Below are 13,941 nucleotides of genomic sequence, written 5' to 3' on the forward strand. Positions count from 1 at the left end.
GACTGCAGCGCCAGCAGCAAGGACCAAGAAGGTATGGACAAGGGAAGCACAGGAGCACTTACAGGACTGCTTTGAATCAGTGGATTGGACTGTAAACAGGGATTCATATTAGAATCTGGATGGGTATGCTGCTGTTGTTACTGACTTCATTAAAACCTGTGTGGATGTGTGTGCCTACGAAAAGTCGTACAATCCCAAACCAAAAGCTGTGGATGAACCAGGAGGTGCGTCGTCTGCTGAGGGCTAGATCTGTGGCATTTAAGTTTGGTGACCCAAGAAAACCAGGTATGACTTGTGGAGGGCTATTTCAAGAGCGAAGACAATTCTGAGCGAGGTTGGAGGCGACATTGGACTCACATCAACTGAGGTAGGGTTTGCAGAACTTTAATTCCTACAAAGCAAAACTCCAATAGCATGAATGGCAGTGATGCTTCTCTACCAGGTGAGCTCAACACCTTCTATGCCAGCTTTGAAAAGGTGAATATAACTACAGCTGCGATTTCTGTCTCGGAGGCTGGTGGGCTGTCTTTAAGGAAGGTGAATCCTCATAAGGTGGAAGGTCCTGTTGGGGTACCTGGTAAGGCTGTGAAAAGTAGTGCCAACCAACTGGCATGAGTATTCAAGGACCTTTTCAACCTCTCACTGCTATGATCAGAAGTTCCCATCTGCTTCAAAAAGGCAACAATTTTACCAGTGTTTAAGAAGAGTAATGTGAGCTGCCTTAATGATTATCGCCCAGTAGCATTCACATCTTTGGTGATGAGGTCAGGCATGGCTAGAATGAACTGTCTCAGCAAGGACCTGGACCCACTGCAATTTGCCTATTGCCACAAGAGGTCTACGTCAGATTTAATCTCAATGGTTCTTCGCATGGCCTTAGGTCACCTGAACAATACAAACACTTATGTCAGGATGCTGTTGGTTGACCGTAGCTCAGCGTTGAACACCATCGTTCCTACAGTCCTGATCGATAAGCTACAGAACCTGGCCTCTGTAGCTCCCTCTGTAATTGATCCTCAACTTCCTAACTGGAAGACTGCAATCTGTGTTGATTGGTAATAATTTCTCCTCCTTGTTAATGATCAACACTAGTGCACCTCAGGAGTGTGCGCTTGGCCCACTGCTCTACTCCCTCTATACCCATGACTGTGTGACTAGGTATAGCTCAAATACCATTTATGAATTTGCTGATGTTACAACTTCTTTTAATAGAATCTCAGATGGAGATGAGAGGGTGTACAGGAGCGCCGATATACCAGCTAGTTGAGTGGTGTTGCAGCATTAACCTTGCACTCAATATCAGTAAGACGAAAGAGCAGATTGTAGAAGGCTAAAATGAGGGAACACGAACCAATGCTCAGAGTGATCAGAAGTGCAGAGAGTGAGCAATTTCAAGTCCCTGGGTGTCAAGATCTTTGAGGATCTAACCTGGTCCCAATATATTGATACATCAAGAAAACAAGGCAAGGCCGTGGCTATATTTCATTTGGAGTTTGAAGAGACTTGTTTCGTTAGCTAAAGCACTTGAAAGCTTCTGTAGATATACTGTGGAGAACATTCTGACAGGCTGCATCACTGTCTGGTATGGACAGGGGGGCTACTACACAGGACTGAAAGAAGCTACAGAAAGTTGTAAAACTAGTCAGCTCCATTTTGGGTACCAGTCTTTGTAATATCCAAGACATCTTCAAGGAGCGGTGTCTTAGAAAGGCAGCGTCCATTATTAAGGACTCCCACCACCCAAGGCTGGCCCCCTTCTCATAGTTACCGTCAGGAGGTACGGAAGCCTGAAGGCACATACTCAGTAATTCAGGAACAGCTTCTTCTGCTCTGCTATATATATACAAACCCCATTTCCAGAAAAGTTGGGATATTTTCCAAAATGCAATAAAAACAAAAATCTGTGATATGTTAATTCACGTGAACCTTTATTCAACTGACAAAGGTACAAAGAAAAGATTTTCAATAGTTTTACTGACCAACTTAATTGTATTTTGTAAATATACACAAATTTAGAATTTGATGGCTGCAACACACTCAACAAAAGTTGGGACAGAGTTAAAATAAGATTGAAAAGTGCACAGATAATTCAAGTAACACCGGTTTGGAAGACTCCACATTAAGCAGGCTAATTGGTAGCAGGTGAGGTATCATTACTGGGTATAAAAGTAGCGTCCATCAAAGGCTCAGTCTTTGCAAGCAAGGATGGGTCGTGGCTCACCCTATTGTGCCAAAATTCATGAGAGAATTGTTAGTCAGTTCAAAAGGAACATTTCTGAACGCAAGATTGCAGAGAATTTGGGTCTTTCCACATCTATAGTACATAACATTGTGAAAAGATTCAGAGAATTCAGAGACATCTCAGTGCATAAAGGGCAAGGTCGGAAACCACTGTTGAGTGCGCGTGATCTTCGAGCCCTCAAGCAGCACTGCCTAAGAAACCGTCATGTTACTGTGACAATTATAGCCACCTGGGCTCGGGAGTACTTCGGAAAACCATTGTCACTCAACACAGTCCGTCGCTGCATCCAGAAATGCAACTTGAAACTGTATTACGCAAGGAGGAAGTCATACATCAACTCTATGCAGAAACGCTGGCAAGTTCTCTGAGCTGGAGCTCATTTCAGATGGACCGAAAGACTGTGGAACCGTGTGCTGTGGTCAGATGAGTCCACATTTCAGCTAGTTTTCAGAAAAAACGGGTGTCGAGTTCTCCATGCCAAAGATGAAAACGACCATCCAGATTGTTATCAGCGAAAGGTGCAAAAGCCAGCATCTGTGATGGTATGGGGGTGCATCAGTGCCCACAGCATGGGTGAGTTGCATGTATGTGAAGGTACCATTGACCCTGAGGCGTATATTAGGATTTTAGAGAGACATATGTTGCCATCAAGGCGATGTCTCTTCCCAGGACGTCCATGCTTATTTCAGCAGGACAATGCCAGACCACATTCTGCATGGGCTACAACAGCATGGCTTTGTAGACACAGAGTGTGTGTGCTTGACTGGCCTGCTGCCAGTCCAGATCTATCTCCTATTGAAAATGTATGGCGCATCATGAGGAGGAGAATCAGACAACGGAAACCACGGACTGTTGAGCAGCTGAAGTCTTATATTAAGCAAGAACGGACAAAATTTCGAATTGCAAATCTACTACAATTAGTATCCTCAGTTCCAAAACAATTAAAAAGTGTTATTAAAAGGAAAGGTGATGTAACACAATGGTAAACATGCCTCTGTCCCAACTTTTGTTGAGTGTGTTGCAGCCATCAAATTCTAAATTTGTGTATGTTTACAAAATACAATTAAGTTGGTCAGTAAAATTATTGAAAATCTTTTCTTTGTACTTTTGTCAGTTAAATAAGGGTTCACATGAATTAACATATCACAGATTTTTGTTTTTATTGCATTTTGGAAAATATCCCAACTTTTCTGGAAATGGGTGTGTGTGTGTGTGTGTGTGTATGTATATATATATATATATATATATATATACACACACACCCACTCTTAATGCAATTTATTTATTTATTTTTCTTTCTATATTATCATGTATTGCATTGTACTGCTGCTGCTCAGTTAACAAATTTTGGTACACATGCCAGTTTTAATAACCTGATTCTGATTCTGAAACAAATGAAACCTGATTCTGATTCTGAAACAAATGAAACCGCTGAAACTGATTTTGGGAATTGACACTGCCTGATATGCTTTCAAATAACCAAGTTCCACGCCGGGAAAAAAGTGCATTTGAGCCTTTATTCTGAAACCAGCAAAGACAAACAATCTTATAGTGATTTTAAAAAAAACAAACAAAACCAATATGGTGAAATAAGAATAATTAGCCTTCAAATTAGCATAATTAAGTGGTCAACAAGAAAAATCACCATGTCCTTGGCTGCCTCTAATTAAAACTAAACATGACTAGTACAAAACTAGTGACTGTACTCATTCGCTTCTACCACACCCCAACCCACATGACAAACTGCCAAAACTCATAATAAACACGCAACACAATATACAATACAGACAGAAAATAGATAGATGGCTCCTACGCTTTACCTTGGATTATTTTGAATACCTTTAGATGGTAATGGCTGAGTGGCAAACGCAAGAGTTCAATATTCTGGATTAAAATGGAATTGGCTGCTATTGCTGCCACCATTTGTGGAAAGCAAAGCAGTGTTAATGTTTCAGATGAATGTTAGTGAGCATTAACAACATTTTATTTTTAAATGAGATTTTCAGTATCTTGCTTTTCTCATCCTATATAATACTTAACCTTCACTAAGCTCTAGAAAATGCAGAGATTTAAAAAAAACTACTAGAAATATTACACAATATTTTTATCGATATTCACAAGAGTTCCTCCAGCTTTTTTTGTTTTTTGAAAATGAAAATGAAAATAAACAACTTGTTACTTGTTCAGCTAGATAGCTTTTAAGGAAGGAACTATATGACATGCTTACCTTCAGAGTTAAGAGCACAGAATATAAAACTGGGACATTATTTTGCAATTTTACAAAACGTTGGTTAGATGACACTGGGAGTATGTGTGTAGTTTTCGTTGCCCTACTAAAGGAAGGATGCAGTTATGCTGGAGAGAGTGCAGAGGAGGTCCACCTGGATTGGAGGATTTGTGTAGAAAGAGATCAGATAGGCTAGGTTTGTTTTCCATGGAGTAAAGAGTGTGAGGCGCGAATAAAGGAGTGGATGAGATTATGAAAGTTGTAGATATGGGTAGATAGGCAAATTTTTCCCTCATGAAAAGGATACCAAATAACAAGAGGGCTTAGGTTCAAGAGCTCTGAAGGGAATTTGAGGGGCACATATAGTAAACATACGGTCACACAAAGAATATATAGCTCATGTCCTTGGGTGACATGTCCTGTAAATTGATGGTGCATGGATGTTATTGGCAAGAACAAGCAATTCTCAGCAGTCCACACACGTGAGTATGCACGTACGCAATCCAGCTTGTCATTTCCACCGATCAAACACTGGGGAGCAGCACTGACAAGAGGGCCCCAACCCAGCACGGTTGCTGCACTACACACTTCTGGCATCTCCTGTACTGGACTGCTGCAACTGGCAGCCTAGCTTGATGCCTAGTCCTCGCTACAACCGAGGCCACATAGCTCCTCCGCTGTCTGTTTCATCAATAAACAAGGGAGCGGACTTGCAGCATTTATATTATTGTTGTCTCACAGAGTCTTGTGGTCACAAGGGACACTAAGGAACTTGCTGCCAGAGACATTTAGACAGCCAGTTTTAACAGGCAGGACATTGATATATACATAATCACAAACACAAGAAAATCTGCAAATGCTGGAAATCCAATGCAACACACACAAATAAATGGAGGAACTCAGCAGGACTGAGTCCTGATGTGGGGTCTCAGCCTGAAATGTCAACTGTACTGTTTTCCATTGATGTTGCTTGGCCTGCTGAGTTCCCTCAACATTTTGTGTGTGTGTGTTATTGTGGACATAATGTTGCAAATGGGATTAGTGTAGATATGCAAAAACATTGGCATGGATATGGGGGGTTCGTAAGGTGCACTTTTGTGCTGTACCACTTAGTGACTCCAATTATGATAATTGATTTTTCAAAAAGTTAGAATTTTTAGTTTTTCTTCAATTGTGCGTATTGCTATTTGAATTTTTGGCATTGCGCAATATAATAGTACAATTAAAAGAAATAAAGTAGCCTTTTTCATTTGGAAAGAAATTAAAACTCAAAACCTTCAGGAAGCCAGAATTGGTGAGTATATTTAAAGGTACTTAAGTGTGATTGTTCTTCACTCTTAGTGATGATACAATATTCCACAGTCTTCATTACCATCTTTTTGAATAGACTGATGACATTATCAGCAGATTTTGTTGGAATTCCCTTTGGGAATGTGTGGTGAAAAATAGTTGGTAGTTTATACTCTGTAAGAACTGTTCTTGTGATTGAATAAGTTTACTGTAAGATGCAGCAAAAAGACTTTGGTAAGCTGTTTTAGCAGCCTGACCCGTTTGTATCATAGCCACTTGCTGGCAGTCAGGTCACAGTTGCCCTGAAGAAGAATCCTTAAAGGAAAGCTGAAATAGCAAATGTGAAAAATGAAATATGATCGTGGCTTTTGAGAGCATAGCCTGCATGATCTATAGATAGATATTATGGATAGGTGAGCTTTCTTAAATAACGTTAAAGCTCACACGCACACGCACCCCCCCCCCCCACCCACAATCAGAAACAGGTTTAATATCATCGGCCTGTGTTGTGAAATTTGTTAACTTTGCAGCACCGTGCAATACATGACATAGAAAAAAACTGAGTTACAGTAAGTGTGTATATGTATATTAAATAGGTAGTACAAAAACAAATAAAAAAGCAGTGAGCTAATGTTCATAGGTTCAGTGTCCATTCGGAAATTGAATGGCAGAGGTGAAGAAGCAGTTCCGGAATTGCTGAGTGTGTGCTTTCAGGCTTCTGTACCTCCTTCTCGACGATTGCAGTGAAAAAATGGCATGTCTTGCGTGGTGGGAGTCCTTAATGATGGACACTGCCTTTTTGAGGCACCACACTTTGAAGGAGGTTGGTATCCATAATGGAGCTGATTAACTTTACAACTCTCTGCTGTTTACTTCAGTTCTGTGCAGTAGCCCTTCCATACCAGATGGTGATGCAGCCAGCCACGGTACATCTGTAGAAATTTTTGAATGTTTTTAGATGGCATACCAAAGCTCCTCAAACTCTAGCTGCTGTCTTGCCTTCTTTATTTTAATTGCTGTTATAGGTGCTTAAGAGTAGAGACCTTAGTAGTTACACCAGTGATTTGTCTTGAGAATAGCTGGAATCTAATGAATACCTTTCTGATTTATATGAATAAAAAGCAGTTCTTCTTTAGGACCATAGGGTAATGTTAAGTTTTTTTGGTAAATAAATGGCTGTTACCAATCCCATCCCCTATTTTTACTGTATTTGCATTTGATCTTTGCCATTTTTGTAAAAGTAGTGGTAGAATATATGTCTATCGTTATCAGCATCGTACTATTTGTCTTAGCAGTTAAGTATAAAGTGAGATATCATGCACATGTTAAATCCTTTTTAAATGTCACCTGTACTTTCAATAGTTTTAACTCATTATACAGTAAGGTAATGTAATGTTATAGCATATCAGAATGGAAGTCACTCATTGTCTGGTCACTCTATATTGCTTATGTTGAATAAATATTAAAATAACAAACATTATTAAGTGAACAAAAATATATTCCTGTACTGCTTTAGTTAAACAATTAGAGTTGTAGGTTTATAAAATTATGAGCGGCATAGATAGCATAGATATATCATATCTTTTTCCTGGGGTTGAAATGCCTAATACCAGAGGGCATTCATTTAAGGTGACCGGGTAATTTCAAAGGAGATGTGAGGGGCGTTATTTATGCAGAAGGTGGTGGGCGCTTGGAATGCATTGGCTGGGCTGTGGAAGAGGCAGAAACATTAGTGACTGTTGCTGTGCTATACTGTTCTATGTTCTATAAGGATAGATAGGTATAGTATTGGAGGGTGATATTCTTCATCATAATTTACTAAATAAAAGAATAGACCCAGTTAGATTCATCTTTGGGTAATGAGCCAGATTTAGTTAACAGCATATCTAAAAGCAATCATATTATTATAAATAAAATATGAAACAACTGCTAATATTTTATATGTTTGAGGCTGTACTTGCACAGAATGAAACAGAAACTGCCCATAGCAAGCAGGGCAAATCAGCTAAATGCTAATCTTTGCTGTAAGGTTGGAAGTGGAGGACAGTGTAGCAGTATGGATGAAGAATGTAAATTTCAAGAATATTTGTACACTGAACAAAAGCTGGCTAGACTAGAGGACTGGATTATAAAGCAGTATAGAAATTATACTGCTATGAAATTCTAGTTGGAATCCATGTGGATTATTGTGATCTCCTTTGTGACCAAACTATAGAAGGAATATTAGAGTGCAACGTAAGAGTCAGATTTATCAATATGGTGTCAGGACTCAAAGATTGCCCTGGAAGAGGCAGTTACAGAAATTGAGAATGGAAAGAGAAGATGCTGGATAGATTATAAGGTTATGCAGTAGGTGGAGAAACAGAATATTTCTGAAAGCAAAAAAAAACTAAGATGTTGTAACTCTGAAACTGAAATACCTAATGTAAATCATCAGATTTTGTCTCGCCACTGATGCTGCTTGACCTGCTATGTGGTTATAACATTTTCTCTTATTGATTTTGATCTCTGGCATCTGCAGTTGTTTGCACCAGCTAGAATTGATATGATTTCAGTATTAAAGGGAGGAAAATAATTGCTGTTAGTGAAAGCTGGATGTGGTATAAAGAGTAGAGCTAGGCTACTCAGCATTTAAATTGGCAAATACTTCAACAAGCAGGGAATTTGGCATTGTTGGATTAGAGATTAAAATTGTTATTTTTCTTGTAGTTTAACTTTATGCTTATAATTTTATATTATCACCTTCATTTGTGTTACTGTTCTGTGAATTTTCAGTTGATTCTGTATTTTTCCAGAAGTTTCTCTGCAGCCTGTGTCAAGCCACTGAATCTGACTATTTCATAGGTTACATCTTACCAGTGGAATGATCTTTATCTATCTAGCTTGAACTAGTTTTCAGTATATGGTGATCATGACACGAAGAACCCCTGGATCATGGCATTCTAGATCCCAACAGCAAAATGGACTTTCTTCAGTAAACCTGCAGTTACTTATGTTAGATCTGAGAATAATAGGTTCTAAGTGATAGCACAAGTTGCAAGTATCCATGTTAAGCCACAGAATTGTGTAGCTTGTTCTGGGGCTAAATAACTTTGCCTCTTCCTATGCTTGTCTAAGAAGATTATGACTGATTATTAAATTTATTTATTTATTTTTTTACAAACACCAGCTCTTATCTTTCCCATCCCCGAACCAGGTTGAATATTCAGATATTTGAGGAAAACAAGGAAACTAGAGCAGGGTTCCTATTTGAATTTTTATCAATAATGTGTGCCTCACAGTTTGTTTTGGACAGCTGAAACACTGAAGCAGATGGAAGGTGTCTCATGTTTTGTGAAACCATGCATTGAAAGAAAGAACAGGGCCAGTATTGTGGAAGAGGAATTTTTTCAATGCTACTTTGAAATTTGGAGCAACTATAGTCTTTTCCCCGTCCTGTCAATCAAACAAATTGCCCCCGCCAACCAAGATAAGGTGATGCATTTCCAAACAAAATTTTTTCCATCCTGGTTTGGTAATTCAACTCAAGTAAATATCAAAGCTTATTTTAGCTGGATTCTTGTAACTAGAGAAATAATATCCATTATTTTATAGTTCTGCTTCCTTTATTTAATGTGCTCCTGCTGCTTGTAATTTTTTGCAAGGTAATCTGTAGAATAAATTTAACATTGCTAGAGGACCATTCAAAGTTAAATTCTGGTCATTGATCTTTCATATGTTGACTTCTGCTGAGTTCCTCTGGTGCTTTGTGTTTTGCTCCAGATTCTAGCATATACAGTCTCTTGTTTCAGCCTTTTATATGTGTTAGGAGTACAGCAATATTATAAGTTAATAAAACAGCTTAAATTTCTGTAGTTTCCCATTTAAAGTTTGAAATGTATGTTGTGCATTTTGCAAAGTTGAACCAACTGTCTAGATTTAATAGTATGTTGTAATAATATTTAGAGCTACATAGTAGAGGTGATATTTTGTTTTATTTACTGCCTCATCTTTGTTAGGTTTATGAACCACATGAAACATCATATGGAATTGGAGAAGCAGAGTAGTGAGAGCTGGGAAAATCACACCACCTGTCAGCACTGTCACCGTCAGTTCCCCACACCTTTCCAGCTACAATGCCATATTGAAACTGCTCACTGCCCATATGAGTCAACTAGTAAGTATTTAGTTGCCTTTTGTTTTGAAATAGCAGTTATTGTTTCATCTTTTTGTTCTAACTAATTTGCGTAAAATGCATATATTATATGTAGAATGTTATCTTTTGCCTATATGTCTGGGATCGTGCCATGATACCTGATCTTCCTTAAGTGGACAATATAAATGTCAATCCCATGTTAGCTGAAATTCTTCACAATAGCCATTACTTTTATGGTGAGGGAAGAATTGATATGTGTGAGTTTGGGAGTCTGTAGCTCAGTTGGTACTGAAATTTCCATAAATTGAAAATGAATCATGTACTTTCTTGAGTGTGGCAACTTTCTTTACTTCTTTGCAGCTACCTTTGAGTTAGTTCACAGTTGCAAAATCTCTACGTGTTGCTCTCAAATGTTGCATGGTGTATGCATGTTGATTAGGTGAAAAGTAAAAACTTAACGATCTTTTCATGGCATTATTTCTCTTGCACAGTTTTGAATCAAAGTTTACTGAACTGCCGTAATTCATTTTACAGTTTTTTAAAGACCATCCTTTATGTGATTTTTAAAATTATTTAAAATTATTTTAAATCTAGTACTTTATCTAACTAAAAGGATTTACAGTGGGATTCTTCCAGTGTTCTTTTGTTAAATTGACATTTTGCTTTATTTTCCTACTTCAGCATGTGTCTTTTGGCATGCTCTTTTAATATACGTTCTTAAAATTTGTTCTTAATGCTATGCATTTGTGTGATTAGTTGGCACGTTTGCTTCTGCAGCCAGATAAGCTGTGGTGCATACCCAGTTATATATCATACAGTGCCTTGACAAAGTATTCAGCCCCACAACTATTTTCACAGTTTACTGTCTCATGTTTTAAATTTAAAATATATTTAAGTAGGATTTTTGAGCTAATCTACAAAAAATTGTGCATCATATAAAATCAAGAAAAAATTCCAAAACCTGACAAATTTACTAAAAAAATTAAAAATAAAAATTGAGACAGAAAAAGTATTCATCTCCTTTGTAATTATTATGCTACCTTAGTAGCAATATGTTACTGTACTAACTCACCCAATTTGTTGATGTAGAAAATTGGAGGATCACCTGTTTTCAAAGAATTCATAAGAATTAATACCTCCTCTCACTGCAAGAAGGCCCAATAGTATGGTAATTTTCAATAGAGCAAATCAAAATGAAGACAGAAGAGCATTCAAGGCAAGTCGGGGAAATGGTAATCGAGAAGCACAAAACTGGAAAAGGGCACAAGACCATCTCAAAGGCACTGAGCATACCTTAGAGCTCAGTGCAGTCCATCATGAAAAAGTGGAAAAAATAGGAAGCCACAGCCTCACGGCCTAGGTCAGGCCATCTCTTTAGACTTACAAATGTTGCACTTACCACTTCTATAAGAGAGGCTACTATGATGCCAATAGTCACTCTAAGTGAACTGCAGAAATCGGTGGCTGCAACTGGAGATGAAGTTCATGGCTCCACAATCTCTAAGGCCTTGCACAAAATCAGTACTTAGAGAAGAGTGGCAAGGAAGATGCCCTGGCTAAAAGAAAATCATATCCTTGCTCTTAAAGACTTTGCAAATTATCACTTAGAAGATACTGTAAAAATATGGAAGAAGGTCTTGTGGATGTATGACACTGAAGTGGAACTTTTTGGTCTCAACACTAAGTGGTACATGTGGCATAAATCTAATAGTGCACATCAACTAGGTAACACCATCCCTACTGTAAAGTACAGTGGAGGTGGCATCATGCTAGGGGGATTCTTTTCAGCAGCACAGACTGGAAATCTGGTCAAGATTGATTGGAAAGTGAATGCTGCTAAATATGGAGAGATCCTGGATAAAAACCTGCTAGCCTCTGCCAGAAAGCTTAAACTAAGGATGAAGTTAATCTTTCAGCAGGACAATGACCCAAAGCACACTGCCAGAGCAAACATGGAGTGGCTTCAAATGAAAAAAAAATGATGTCCTGGAGTAGCCCAGTCAGAGCCCTGGTCTTAACCCGATTAAAGATCTCTGGCAAGACCTTAAGATTACTGTCCACTGCCTTCTTCCAAATAACCTGACACAGTTTTAGCAGTTTTGCAAGGAGGAATGGGCAAATGTTGCTACGTCATGTTAGTGCAAAACTAACAGAGACTTAACCAAAAAGATTACTGGCTGTAACAGCTGCAAGAGGTGGTTCAACTAAGTACTGAGCAAAGGGGAATGAGTACTTTTGAACTGCTGGCATTTCAGTTTTTGAAGTTTTGTTTTTTCAAGCTTTACAGTTTTACCTTTTTTTTGGGCTCTACTCTGAAAATAGGAGCATGTGATTCACAAATAAAAATTCTGTTAAATTCATCAAAATGCCTGGTTTTTATGTGAACAAAGAGTTGGAGGCTGAATACTTTTTCAAGGCACTGTTACAGCTATTTCTCAGTTACACTGCTGGAGCTAACTTTGTAGGATAATTATTTTTCTTCCTCCCATTACCTGTCTTCTTGGTCTTCCAGTAAGTTTTGATGTAAGTTTAATTATGAGGCATATTACGGTATGATGTAGCTGAGAAGACTTCATTTTTTTGGGAGTTTTCCATTGAAAAATATGAGGAATTTTGCCAATTTTTAATGACACTTCTTTAGATGTTTCCAAGTGGATAGGCTTTGAGATAGGAAAAATATTAATACTTTCTATTCTTAAAGTACATTTAGTTTCCTGATAATTAGATTATCTAATGATGGATTTTGTTTTCAGACAAAATTTTAAAACTTATCAAGTTTTCTTTAATGTGACTAGCCCAAATTATCCATGAAACTGAAAATTTATATGTTTTGTATAGCACTTCATCATTTTTTTGCTACCTTTTTATTATAGAAAGATTTCAAAGGGGATAATAATGTAACTTTAATAAACCACTCCACACTCTGACTTGTTAATGATGTGGGTTGATAGAAATTGATTTTTATATCTGAAAAGTACGAATAATAAAAATATATTGTTCAATTCTGCTTTTCCACTTGAGTGCACTCGCAATTTGCTATGTATTTTTTGTGAACTTCGTTGTATATCCATATGATTTCAGAGGTGGGGAAATACACTCAATTTCATATAGGATTTTTCTTCTGGAAATGGAATTGTAACTAGATCTATAAAAGTAGATCATATCTTTTGCATAAAAATATTTTCTAAGTTATACTGTCTTTTTGATTTGAATTACATTATCTTTTTAAAACCTGTCATCTGTTTATTATAGGGAAACTTGCTTTATTGTTAGAAATAATGTAGAATTTAGAATAATCTTTGGCCTGGATTTCCAGTGAGAAATAATGACATGCAGTGCTTACTATTTTAATGGAGGAAATCTGACAATACCTTTGGGAATATGCCAATATATATTTAAGGACAAAAGTCCAGAAGTATAAGTAGATCCTTTTCACTCCTCCACTTGTTCCAGTATTTTGCAAAAAAAAAACACATTTTGAAAAACTGGAAAATATCAACAAACAACATAAGCACCAAGGGATTCTGTTGGTGCTGGAAACGTGGCTTTGAAAATAGGAAGTTTTGTCATATGGGGTATCAATGGGTTTTTAATAGCTTACTAAGCTTTAAAATTATGCTTTAATGACCTTTCTGGATTACTTAAGAAATATTTATTTTTATATATTGCTCTATATTTCAAATTCCATGGTCTTTAAAACTAGCACCAAACACATCTTTACCTTCCTCCTCTCTGCTTCTGCAGGGATCACTCTCTCCGTGATTCCCTTGCCCATTCATCCCTTGCCTCCTGGCACTTATCCCTGCAAGTGGTACAAATGCTAGATCTGCCCATTCTCATTCTCCCTCACCACCATTCAGAGCTCGAAACAATTCACCTGCAAGTCTCAAACAAGAGAAAATCTGCGGATGCTAGAAATCCAAGCAACACATTCAATGCTGGCAGAACTCAGCAGGCTAGGCAGCATCTGTGGAAAAGAATAAACAGTTGACATTTTGGGCTAAGACCCTTCAGCAATATAATTGCTGGATAATTCTGAAATCTGTT

General features: G+C 37.8%; 1 protein-coding gene across 3 annotated transcripts in view; it reads left to right on the forward strand.

Annotated features, from left to right (window-relative positions):
* Positions 1–13,941, forward strand: part of LOC140209864 (zinc finger protein 280C-like) — a 164,689-nt gene that overhangs the window by 73,777 nt on the left and 76,971 nt on the right. For all 3 annotated transcript variants that reach the window (XM_072278451.1, XM_072278453.1, XM_072278452.1), the window contains one exon: positions 9,758–9,915. In XM_072278451.1, coding sequence (XP_072134552.1) covers positions 9,758–9,915 — 158 coding nt within the window. The remainder of the gene's footprint in view (positions 1–9,757; positions 9,916–13,941) is intronic.

Source organism: Mobula birostris, chromosome 14, assembly GCF_030028105.1.
Source record: "Mobula birostris isolate sMobBir1 chromosome 14, sMobBir1.hap1, whole genome shotgun sequence".
Taxonomy (NCBI): Eukaryota; Metazoa; Chordata; class Chondrichthyes; order Myliobatiformes; family Myliobatidae; genus Mobula; species Mobula birostris.